Source organism: Capsicum annuum, chromosome 3 (genome assembly GCF_002878395.1).
Source record: "Capsicum annuum cultivar UCD-10X-F1 chromosome 3, UCD10Xv1.1, whole genome shotgun sequence".
NCBI lineage: Eukaryota > Viridiplantae > Streptophyta > Magnoliopsida > Solanales > Solanaceae > Capsicum > Capsicum annuum.
This window is the reverse complement of record NC_061113.1, coordinates 232332465-232345669: the sequence shown is the minus strand read 5'-3', so window position 1 is coordinate 232345669 and position 13205 is coordinate 232332465. Positions and strand designations below refer to the sequence as shown.

At 37.4% G+C, this 13205-nt stretch overlaps 1 protein-coding gene across 1 annotated transcript; it reads left to right on the top strand.

Moving 5' to 3' along the window:
- The first annotated feature begins 1531 nt into the window (after window positions 1-1531).
- Window positions 1532-5374, top strand: LOC107863048 (receptor-like protein kinase). The gene is made up of 2 exons (XM_016708799.2): window positions 1532-4809; window positions 4940-5374. The coding sequence occupies exons 1-2, from the start codon at window positions 1776-1778 to the stop codon at window positions 5290-5292; spliced, it is 3387 nt and encodes a 1128-aa protein (XP_016564285.2). The 5' UTR covers window positions 1532-1775; the 3' UTR covers window positions 5293-5374.
- Window positions 5375-13205: the final 7831 nt, after the last annotated feature.

Below are 13205 nucleotides of genomic sequence, written 5' to 3'. Positions count from 1 at the left end.
TTTTGGATTAAAATTTCACTTGTTAAAACAAGTTTCAAATAAAATTAGTCTAAAAAAATAGATCTCATCAATCATTTTCCAAATCTAAATCCAAGTGGGAGAATTAGTGAACTTTGGAGTTAGTGTTCCTTATTAAAAACATTTCAAAGTTCCCTTCTCCCATCAATGTGGGAGAATTAGTGAACTTTCCAATTTGAGAGTACACTTTTTAATTTGGTGTCTCTCTTTCCCTCCACCACTTTTCCTCCATTTTCCATTCACATATACACCATACACCATGAACCCAACATTTTTGTAGGGTGGAAAATGATTGCTTTGGTACATAATTAAAGGCATGATATAAAATATTCATCCAAATTAGTGCTAAAAGAGTACAAAAGAAGTGAAAGATACATGCACAATCAACTTACTTAAAAGCAAATCAATAATAAGTGTTTCTGCTAAAAATATGAACAGATAACATTAAAACCGAAACGTGTAATTTGTAACATGTCAGATCAGATTTAAAACAGAAAGAAATCCTGTGATAACAGAGACACTGCATCATATCAATTTATTAAGAAATTCCAAGTTCCAGCTACCAGAGTGTTAGTCTACCGTGCTTGGCCAAAATCACTTCTATTAGTAGTAGGCCGAATTATCATATGCCATAAGTACACTTGAAGGACGAACTTAATTCAGAATAAGAAAAAAAATAGAGGCGATGAAGAAAGTCATAATAGGAGGAAGTAATTATGTCATATATGATGAACGTGTTAAAAAATTTACACCATCATTCTATGATGCAATTTGAATAGGCATTTTTTAGTTTGGATAGTTATGAACTTTCTAATGGGCTAGTGATTTTTTTTGAAGAGTTGCAGATTTATGAAGAGCACCTTTCTGAACCATTGTTTCTCTTCATGAAACAATACTTTAATGGCTATAAATATCTGATTTTTCTTCCGGTAAAGACATGAAATTTTGATGTAAAAACACTATCTTTCTTGAGTTGATTTGCTATCATTGAGTGCATTCATTGTCCGCCAGAGTTTGAGGTGGCGCTACTCTGTTAAAGTGATTCATTTATTCTGGGAACATATATTTCATAACCTCGGATACTTAGGGGAAATAATTTCTTAATAACACACCATGAATTCAGTAGACTTGAATCTTCTAATCTTCATCTTTTTGTAAGCATTTGATTTTGTTATTTTTCAAAAAATAATTTGAACTTCATTTTATTGATGTTCATAAGTTGGGTTGAACTCATTGTTAAAATTCAAAATTATAAATACAGAATTAGAACTTCATTTAGTTATTCATAAAATTAGTTTTAACATATTTTTAAAGTTCCTATTGTAAAATACAAATTTTACAAAACTCAAAAACAACATTGTTGACTATGGTAAATTATTAATTACTTCACTTGTACTGGTCTGAAGTGGATGCTCTCTGAGTGGATGAACATGCACATGGGCCGGCAGACATAAAAAATAATCTAAAAATTGCTCATGGATTAAAAGAAAAGGGAACGTGCTGTATTCTATAATTAGAAAAACTGAGAAATTGGCTTCAATCGAGACATTATTTTACTACTCATTATTGAACAACCAGAGCAAGCAAGACATATTATATCCATCACCTACTACCCCACTAATTAAGCATCATCAGTGAGCTGCGCACACATGTTATGAAATAACAAGCCGATCTCAATTTAGGTCCTACCCAAAGAATTAGTTCTTCAGCTAGCAGCCTCTATTCTTCTCTAAGAAAGTGGAGAAAATTGGTCAGAAATGTTATTGTTTTTGGTTAATTGCCTTCTCATCTTTGCCAATATATTTGCAGTCTTCTCAGCCTCATCATTGCCTCAAGATTCTGTTCATCTTCTTGGGTTCCACAGCAGTCTTCCAGAGTCCTCTCAACAATTGATCCCTTGGAATCAGTCCATTTCACACTGCCAATGGAAAGGTGTTACCTGCTATTCAGACACTTCTTCTCATGCCATATCATTGAATCTCTCAGACTCACATCTATCTGGAACCTTGGACAAGGCCTTTCCCAATCTTTGTGGTATTCTTCGCTTGGTCTCCGTTGATCTCAGTGGCAACCATTTCACTGGAGGCATCCCGGCTATGCTTGCAAACTGCAGCCAACTTGACACGATTCTCCTCAACGACAACAGGTTCTCAGGATCCATCCCACCAGAGATTTTCAAATCAAGCAAGCTTTTAAAACTTGATTTGGGTTACAATCAGCTCAATGGCACCATTCCTTCTGAGGTAGGCCTTTCTACAAGCCTTCAATTTCTCGGACTGTGGAACAACTTCCTTAATGGAAACATTCCAAAAGAGCTATTCAATTTGCCGAACTTGACATATCTCCACCTTCATATAAACGACCTGACGGGACCTCTGCCCGACTTCTCAACCTCGTGTTCACTTTCCCAGCTTTCTATTTATGAGAATCGTTTCTCAGGTTCCTTGCCAATTACCCTGGGCAATTGTCACAACCTTAAAAAATTCTATGCGTCATCTGCTCATCTCGGAGGAGTTATCTCCCCAGAGATCTTTAGGGGCCTCTCAAATCTCGAATCTCTCAATTTCGATGATAACAACTTTGAAGGGGAAATTCCTGAGACCTTATGGAATGGGAGCTTACAAGACTTAATTCTTTCCCGGAATAAGTTTAATGATAGTATATCCGAAAGGATTGGTGCTTGTCATCAGATAAATTACATTGATTTGTCAGATAACAAATTAACCGGTCAGATTCCCAGGTCAGTTGGACGTCTGAAGGATTTGAGCACGCTTCTTCTGTATACTAACATGCTTAGTGGTTCATTACCAGCAGAATTTGGGAACTGCTCTTCCCTTGTTGAAATTATTCTTTTCAGTAACTTCATCGGTGGAGAAATTCCTCAAGAGCTCTGCAACCTTCAGGCCCTAAGAAACTTTACTGTGGACGGAAATCAAATTCGGGGCCAAATTCCAGAATGCATTGGCAGAATAAGCAAATTGGAGGAGCTATCTCTTTATGAGAATAGATTGACCGGCAAGATACCACCTGGAATTACAAATATGACAAAACTCGTGTATCTTTCTTTGGCTCATAATAACCTTACCGGGGAGGTACCACCTAATCTTGGAAAAAATAATTTCCCTGGCTTAGAAAGGATTGATTTAGGTTATAATAACTTCAGTGGATCGATTCCTTCTGAACTATGTAGTGGCAACAGACTTGGAGTCGTGGTTCTTGAAAACAACGGTTTCAGTGGCAGCTTCCCAACACATCTAGCAAAATGCAAATCCCTGTACAGGGTAAAACTTACCAACAACAATCTGCAGGGTAGCATTCCTGACGACATTGAAAAGAATGAGAAGATTTCTTACTTGAATGTTCGAGGAAATATGCTTGCAGGAAGGATTCCAGCAGCATTTAGTTACTGGACCAATCTTTCAGATATTGATCTTTCAGAGAATATGTTTTCTGGTTCCATACCTGCAGAACTTGGGAAGCTGCAAAACCTTGTGAGACTCGGCATCTCTTCTAACTGTCTGACAGGACAAATTCCTCTTCAGTTGAGTTACTCCGCAAATCTGGCAGAGTTGGATCTCAGCAGCAATAATCTTTCAGGAAGCATTCCGAAAGAAGTTGCATCATCTTCAGTATTGACAAAACTTCTACTCCAGCACAACAAACTTTCTGGTGCTCTTCCAGACGCTTTCTCCTCCACACAAAAGCTTGTAAAACTGCAGCTCGGGGACAACTTGCTTGAAGGCCCAATTCCATGTACTCTGAGTAAACTTAGGGAACCTAATGTTGCACTGAATCTGAGCATGAATAAGTTTAGTGGTCCAATTCCTAGGTGTCTGAGCAGTCTAGACAATTTAGAAATCTTTGATATATCAAGCAACAACTTGTCCGGTCCAATACCATCAGAAATGGACAAGATGAGGTCCCTTTCATTTCTCAACATATCATTTAATAATTTGTCGGGGCAGATTCCCATTTCATGGGAAAAACCATTAAGTTCACATCCAGGATCTGCCCAGGGAAATCCAGGACTCTGCTTATCAGGCACGGAAGATAGTAACTGCAAACATGTAAAAAAATCACCTGTAAACTGGAAGACCTTGGCTGGTGTAATTAGTGGATGTGTGTTTTCCGCGTCAGTCATGGTTGTGGCAATATACTTTCTAGTGACTTGGATCCGGCATCCTTCCCTGCTGAATAAGCATCGGCTCATCAAGTGTCAGTCAGCTATTGAAGATCTGCCAGATCATATAAATTTTGAGGACATTGTACATGCAACAGAAGGCTGGAGAGAAAAATATGTAATTGGAAGAGGCAAGCATGGAACTGTTTATAAGATGGAATCTGCGAAATCCAAAAAGCTTTGGGCTGTCAAGAAGGTTGACTTAGCTCACAGAGCATTCAACGATGAAATGAGAACCCTAAATTCTGTCAGACACCGCAATTTGGTAAGATTGGGAGGATACTGCACGAGACATGGATATGGCTACATTCTAACAGAATTTATCCCCGGAGGGACTCTTCATGATGTCCTTCACCAGAGAAAACCACCTGTAGTCCTGAACTGGGAGTCCCGCCATCGTATTGCTCTTGGTGTTGCTCAAGGCCTGTCTTACCTTCATTATGATACTGTCCCTCAAATCATTCACAGAGATCTCAAATCAGATAATGTAATGCTGGATTCTGATATGGAGCCTAAGATTGTAGACTTCGGAATTGCTAAAACAGTATCAGATTCTGATGAAAACTCGACAAACTCCAAAATTGTTGGGACCCTAGGATACATTGCTCCAGGTTAGCCACACGTTACTATGCTAGTCTTCAGTAATAATTTAGTTGGCAGATCACTTTGATGAACTAATAACTTTTGTTACTTTCTTCCTTGGTCTCCCCCCTCCCGCTCCTTGTCTCTCCATCATTTCAGAGAACGCGTACTCAGTTCAATTGACAGAGAAAAGTGATGTCTATAGCTACGGAGTTCTTCTACTGGAGCTCTTCTGCAGAAAAATGCCAGTAGACCCCAGCTTTGAAGAAGGATTAGATATCGTTTTCTGGGTGAGGAAAAAATTGCACAGAACCAACAACAATTTCCTTTGTTTTCTTGACGAAGAAATTAGTCTTTGGCATGTAGAAGAACAATGGAAGGCCCTGAAAATAGTGTATCTGGCGCTTCAATGTACTGAACTCGAGGCAAGCACCAGGCCTTCAATGAGGGATGTTGTAAGGTCTCTTGTAGAATTAAATCATATATGTAAAAGAGGAGAAATGAAACTTTGATCAGTGAAGGCCATGATCAACTTTTCCAAAATTCCAACATATTTTTTCTTTGTTTACTTCAAAAAATTACGCCATTCATCAATTTGTGTCTGTCATCCTTGCTTTCAGGGGCCAAATGCCAACATAACCTGATCCGGGGTATTTCTGTCTAACTTTGTGACATCCAATGCAACAACATAGACTAAGAATGACGTTTCAAATCAACTTTTGGTAAAAGTGGTTTTTGCGTTCTAGCCATAGCTCTTTAATCGTGGGTCACTATCCGTAATCAACTTTTGCAGCAGAAAAAGATAAGCTTTTGTTGGAATGATGGCGTTCACTTTACCAGTCCTCTTCTCATTCCACACTTCCAGTTACTGAATTATTTTCACAAAAGAAAATAAAAAATGGATATGATGAATAGAAATGGCTTATGGACAATCATTGTATTTCATTCAAATACATATATTTAAATAAGGTATATATACCTCAGGTATCGGTTTGAGAGAGGAATGGCACATGCATAGGAAAATCAGATGAGAGAATACAGTAATATAGTCCTTGGGAGAATTAATCAGAATTCAGTAGAAAGGAAATATGCAAGAGGTGAAAGAGTAAACTGGCGGGGCTACAGCAAGTAACAGACAGATGAAAGACATGCCTCAGTTACGAAAACTGAAATACCAGAGCATAAACAGTGCACACCTAGATAATCATCAGAGTAGAAGAAGCCCAACTAAAGCATTCCATATTCCTGTTCCGGAATTTTATCTAGTTGATTTGGATGCACATAACAAGAAAATCCCCACAAGATTTTGGCTACTTTCAGGTTAAAATTATTCACAGAATTTGCATTAGACATTCATGTGGCAGCACCACATATGCTGATAAGTCTCAGATTTCTAGTAATAGAGCATCCATTCTGAGTCAGATCCACTAAATTCCCAAACTTCTGCTCTCAGTAAGTGCATTTTTGAGCCGAAAGATAGAGGAACTCCAGGAATTTGGTGCTTGCTCTAATACCAAAGCTTGGAGCAAGCACTCAAAGAGAATATAAAACAGTAACCACGTTATAGAATAGCTAGGATAAGCAAAAAGAAAAATTGAAGAGTTCTGCATAGTTTCTCTCAACAGAACAGGTGATGATTTCTCAAAAAGACCTGATCATTCTACATCAAATCACATTGCTGAATTAGAGTATCGGTAAATGTTTGAAAACCCTAGTGTCCAAAGATAAGGTCCCTAGAAACATGAAGCTACAGAAACCCTCCAAGAAAAAATGTAACATAAAGCTTTTTGAAATAGCTTCAAGGTGAAATATTAAGACAAGGTTCGACTTTTCTGCTTCTTATGGCCAATAAAGCATGGATCAGGGGTATGTCTACTTTGAAGAGCGTTTACGGATTCAAAGAAATACTCTATTACTGGCTATGTTACTTCCAAATTTATATAATTAACAGCTCAATGTATATAGACATGTTATTCTTGGGTTTTGGATCCTTAAGGCTCGCTAAATTGAGGAATAATTCATTAATACACATGGCATATGGACCTGAGTCCCCGAGCATCAGGAGAATATTTTCAATGAAAGTAAGAAATTACCATTAGGAGGATGGAATGTCCTCAATCACATTATAAAGAATCAGATCCCTAAGTAACCAATAATAATAATAATGATACATATCTCAATGTAACAAATCTTTTGTCATTTGGTTGTACCTATGTTAGATGAATTACGGAACCTGATAGTCAGGTCTCCAGACAATCTACAACATGTTCCTTACCGCTTCTTTTTTACCTCAAAACTATTTTTGTCAATCAATGTTGTTATACATGACAAGGAAACAATGTTAAAGGACAATATGACACACGAGCTTTTGCATATGATGAAGTGGAGTTAGAGATTGTTCGTGAAAAGTAAGGTCGTGGATTTGAAGTGTAGCAGACCGATTTCATCTTTTAAGGTAGGTTATAACTTAACTCTTTCAGACTGGTACTAAATGATGATACAAGATGGGCCAACGCCTGATTGGTGATATATTGAATCAACGTAACATATTCCCCCAAAATGGGGTATTCAATAAAAGAGAGGAAATGTGAGCAATCCCAGTTCTTCTTTCAAAGTATGACTGAAATTTGAGAAAACAATTAACTAGACTAACAAGAAAACATAAACAACAGCAAAAACATGATTTGAGGAGTAGAGATATTAGGAAAAGCAATATTCATCTCCCCACTGGACTTGACATATTTTAAATTCTTATTTCAGTACGCGAACCATTTAATTACCTCCAAATTTGGAGATGTCAAGAGGATTCTTGATTGTTTAACTAGCTAAGTAGTGAAATGAATAAGCAAGGAATATAGAGAGAAAATATTGTTTGAGCAATAAAATAGCGAGACGGAAAGCATTATTTGATAATGCACCTTTAGTTGTTTGGTACACGGGATGGGATAAGCAGATATATCTTGTGAGACTGTTTTATCCTTCGACCTATGTGGGATGGTAATTCCACTATTTTAGTGCAAATGGTGGGATAACGTAGACCGGGATTAGATAATACCTCACACCAAACTTGGAATAAAGTTAATTTCAAACTTTATCTTGGGATTATTGTTATTTTCCACAATACGGGTACATAGAATCTGTATAATAGAATAACAACTTCAACTCGAGTTCAAGTATGAATAAGAACACAGTGAAGTTGAACAAATACCCTCAACACAAGATCAAAATGATCTTTACAAGAGGTGTATTTTATATTTCAGAAATATAGATGAAACAAAAATTGTTAAGGCCAAGTCGTCCGAATTCACGGACTTTTCTTAAGGAATAATTCCCCTCACTGTACCCGAGGTTATGGAATCTTCCTCCCAGGATAAAATGGCCTTTAATCCGACTATAGCGGTACCTCAAATAGGCGAATTCTTCGAACACACTCACGGTTTGAATGATCACACTTGGAGTATTTTTTTAAGACAAGAAGAATTTTTTGTAATCTAAAAATTTCTATATTTTCTATCTCTAACCTGTGGATGAAAACCAGGTTATTTATAGCCAAGAGATGCCTCTTCTGAAAAGAGACAAAGGTTCAATTAAAAGGTATTACCTTTTCTGAAAATTCATGTCCATTCGGCCAAACAGTGTGACTATTCCTGAACAGGCATGTCAGTTCGTGAATAAATGTGTCAGTTCGATGAAGTGTTGCAGCAGTTCGTGAATCAGTGCAACTGTTCATGTAAACAGTGCTACTGTTCACGCAAAACAGTGCTACTGTTCACGTAACAATGCCACTGTTCACGCAAAACAGTGCTACTGTTCACATAACAGTGCGGTACTATTCACGCAAAACATTACTGTTACTGCATGCAAAAATTATTAAATGGAGGATTACTGTTCAAAAATTCGAATCTCAAATAAATTTTTTCCAAAAAGATAGATCTCATCGATCGATCATTTGCCAAATACAAATCCAAATCCGAAGCCGAGCGAGCGACGACGACGGTGCAAGGCATCATTTATTTCTTGCCTCACTTGCCATGTGGAGTAAGTGTTTCTCATTATAAACACTCTCAAGTTCTCTTCTTCCACCAATGTGGGAGAAAGAGTAAACTTGCCAAAATTGAGTACACTTTTCAATTTGGTGTTTACTAAATTTTTTTTTCTCTTCCACTTGATTTCTCCATTTTCCATTCAACACACTTTCATTACTATGAACCCAACAATCACCACATGAATGGGGAATGGCTATTTTTCTTAAAACTTTTACGGACAAGTACGTGATCATCAAGCAAAGACTGATTGCATCTGGATAAGTGGGTTTCCCTTTGAACTTTCCATAGTGAACATGCATAGGATGCACTCGGTCAATCGATAGATTTGATAACTTTGAACCGTCGAGCTTTAATATACACTTAGACAACACATGTAACACAACCAGCCTTTTACCGTTTATGGTTCTTACGGTTTTGTTCTTTTCAGCCATGAACACGTCCCGGTTTTCATGAGAGCTTAGAGAATAGGCCTTTACTAACATTCTCTTTGAAGCGGCTTCCACTTCGCCCATACATAGGTGATTTTTAAACGTTCAATCCTATAGATTAAACTATTTGGTCAAATCTGCCAAATTTAGATAATCATTAAAAGACTTTTCACTTTAAGTCTTATCCTTGTTTACTATACATTGTCTACATCATGAGAATGGGTTGGGTAATTGACAATGTTAAACATGTCAGACACAATTTGTTATCTTCTTAACCTAGCTCTTGGAATCTCCAGTCTGCTAGGTAGAGTTACCGCCATGCTGACTTGTCCTCGGCCTTAAACCCATTCCCTTGGACGTCCTTTCTACTCCTTCTCTAGATAGACCTTTTGTAAGTGGATCCGACACATTATCCTTTGACTTTACATATTATATAGTGATAACTCCACCAGAGAGAAGTTCTCTAACAGAATTATGTCTCTGTCTTATATGACGAGATTTACCGTTATACATCATGCTCCCTGCCTTACCAATTGCCACTTGGCTATCACAGTGTATACATACTGGTGCCACTGGCTTGGGCCAATAAGAAATATCTTCTAAGAAATTCCGGAGCCATCTGCTTCCTCACCAGCTTTATCCAATGCGATAAATTCAGATTTCATTGTAGAGCGAGCGATACAAGTCTGTTTGGATTATTTTCAAGAAACTGCTCCTCCACTGATAGTAAATATATATCCACTTGTGGATTTTACTTCGTTTGATCCAGTGATCCAATTTGCATCACTAAGTACCGTAGGATATTTATTATAATGCAAAGCATAATTTTGAGTGTATTTAAGATACCTCAAAACTCTTTTCATTGCCATCCAGTGAGTTTTGTTGGGATTACTCGTGTACCAACTCAATTTACTGATAGCGCATGCTATGTATGGTCGTGTACAGTTCATTATATACATTAAACATCCCAATACTCTTGCGTACTCCAATTGCAAGTCACTTTCACCTTCATTCTTTCGAAGTGCAAAGCTCGCATTCAATGGAGTCTTGGCAATACCGAATTCCATATACTTGAACTTGTCAAGTACCTTTTCGATATAATGAGACTGTGATAATGTCAACCCTTACGGAGTTCGATGGATTCTTATACCTAAGATAACATCTGCAACTCTAAGGTCCTTCATATCAAACTTGCTCTCGAGCATTCGTTTTGTTGCATTTATGTCAGAAATGTCTCTACTGATGATCAACATATCATCCACATATAAACATACAATGACTTGGTGATTTGGAGTGTCTTTAATAGAAACACATTTATCACATTCATTTATTTTGAATCCATTTGCCAACATAGTTTGGTCAAACTTCGCATGCCATTGTTTTGGTGCTTGCTTTAGTCCATATAATGACTTAATAAGTTTACACACCTTGTTTTCCTTTCCTTGAACCACAAAACCCTCAGGTTGTTCCATGTAAATTTCTTCCTCCAAATCTCCATTTAGGAATGCAGTTTTTACATCCATTTGATGAATTTGAAGATCATATACCGCCGCCAAGGCAATTAACATTCGAATCGAGGTTATCCTTGTTACTGGAGAATATGTATCAAAGTAATCAAGGCCTTTTTTTTGTTTGAAGCCTTTTACTACAAGTCTTGCCTTGTATTTGTCAATAGTACCATCCGCATTCATTTTTCTTTTGAAGATCCATTTAGAACCTAAAGGTTTATTTTCGGGAGGAAGGTCAACCAATTCCCATGTATGGTTGTTTAAGATTGAATCAATCTCACTATTGACTGCCTCTTTCCAAAAGGATGAGTCTGACGACGACGTTGCTTCTTTAAATATTTGAGGCTCATTTTCTAAGAGAAATGTTACAAAATCCGATTCAAACGAAGTTGACGTTCTTTGACATATACTACGTCTTGGATTTTCTTCATTATGTACATTCTCACTTGGTTCATCTCGAGGTCGTTTAGATCCTCCCCTAGACCGTTCGTGTCTAATTTTATACGGGTAAATATTTTCAAAGAATTCAGCATTGTCTGATTCAATTACCGTATTTTCATTAATATCCGGATGTTCAAATTTATGAACCAAAAATCGACATGCTTTACTACTTTTAGCATATCCTATGAACACACAGTCCACCGTTTTAGGTCCTATCTTAACCCTTTTAGGTATAGGAACTTGTACCTTTGCTAGACACCCCCACACTTTGAAATATTTCAAGTTAGGTTTCCTTCCTTTCCATTTTTCGTAAGGAATTGATTGTTTCTTACTATGGGGAACTCTGTTGAGTATACGATTGGCCGTAAGGATGGCCTCCCCCCATAAGTTTTGCGGTAAACCAGAACTTATAAGTAAGGCATTTATCATTTCCTTCAAAGTTTGGTTTTTCCTTTCCGCAATTCCATTAGATTGAGGTGAATAAGGGGCCGTAGTTTGATGGATTATTCCATTCTCTACACATGTTTGCGCAAAGGGAGATCCATATTCCCCGCCCCTATCACTTCTTATTATTTTGATCTTTTTTTCTAACTGATTTTCAACTTCAGTTTTATATTGCCTAAACGCATCTATTGCTTCATCCTTACTATTTAGCAAGTAGACATAACAATATCTAGTGCAATCGTCAATAAAAGTTATGAAATATTTTTTCCCACCACGAGAGGGTGTTGACTTCATATCACAAATGTCAGTGTGTATTAAGTCTAAGGGATTGGAATTCCTTTCAACGGACTTATAAGGATTCTTTGCATACTTCGATTCCACATACGTTTGATACTTTGATTTATTGCACTCAAAGTTTGGCAACACTTCTAAGTTAATCAGTTTTCGTAACGTTTTGTAATTAGCATGGCCTAAACGTTCATGTCATAAATCATAAGACTCAAGCAAATAAGACGAATTCAAACTTTTATTCATTTCAACAGTCATTACATTTATCTTATAAAGGCCCTCCGTGAGATAGCCTTTTCCTACATATATTTCTCCTTTGCTAACTATAATTTTTTCAGAAACGGTTACACATTTGAATTCGTTCTTATTTAGGAGTGAAACAGAAACTAAGTTCCTACGTAACTCTGGAACATATAACACATTATTCAGTGTCAAGACCTTTCCGAAAGTCATTTTTAGGCAAATTTTTCCTGTTCCCTCCACCTTAGCAGTAGCAGAGTTGGCCATGTAAAGCATTTCTTCTGCTTGAGCCAGAGCAAATGACGAGAATAGCCCTTTGTTTGCGCAAACATGGCGTGTGGCACCAGAATCCATCCACCATTCGCGTGGATTCCCCACCAAGTTGCATTCCGTGAACATAGCATACAAATCATCATATTCTTTGTTGGATTCAATCATATTCGCTTGGTCCTTTTTCTTGCCTTTCTTCGGGGCTCGACAATCTGTGGACTTGTGGCCATTTTTGCTATAATTGAAGCATTTTTCCTTGAACTTTTTTCTTGGGTTGATTGTTTCCATGTTCAACTTTCTTTCTTTTCTTCGAGTTGTTTTGGCCATCTTCTATAATATATGCTCCATTCATTGTAGAATTTCCCTTTGACCTTCTTTCGGCAGCTTTATTGTCCTCTTCAATACGAAGTCGGACAATAAGATCTTCAACGGTCATCTCCTTGCGTTTATGCTTTAAGTAGTTTTTGAAGTCTTTCCACAAAGATGGTAGCTTCTCAACTATCGCTGCTACTTAAAAAGCATCATTCACAATTAAACCTTCTGCTAGGAGATCATGTATGATAACTTGCAACTCCTGTACTTGAGAGACAACAGATTTGTTATCAATCATTTTGAAGTCCAGGAATCGTGCAACAAGGAATTTCTTAATTCCCGCATCCTCCATTTTATATTTCCGTTCAAGTGCCCCCCACAGTTCCTTTGGTGTCTTGGTTCCACTATAAACATTATAGAGGTCGTCTTGGAGACCACTCAGAATATA

What these genes read in the sequence shown, in the direction of transcription:
- LOC107863048 (XM_016708799.2), top strand. Translation starts at nt 1,776, where the DNA reads ATGTTATTGTTTTTGGTTAATTGCCTTCTCATCTTTGCCAATATATTT. An exon ending in CCTAGGATACATTGCTCCAG is followed by an intron (nt 4,810 to 4,939) that starts GTTAGCCACACG and finishes CCATCATTTCAG; the next exon opens with AGAACGCGTACTCAGTTCAA.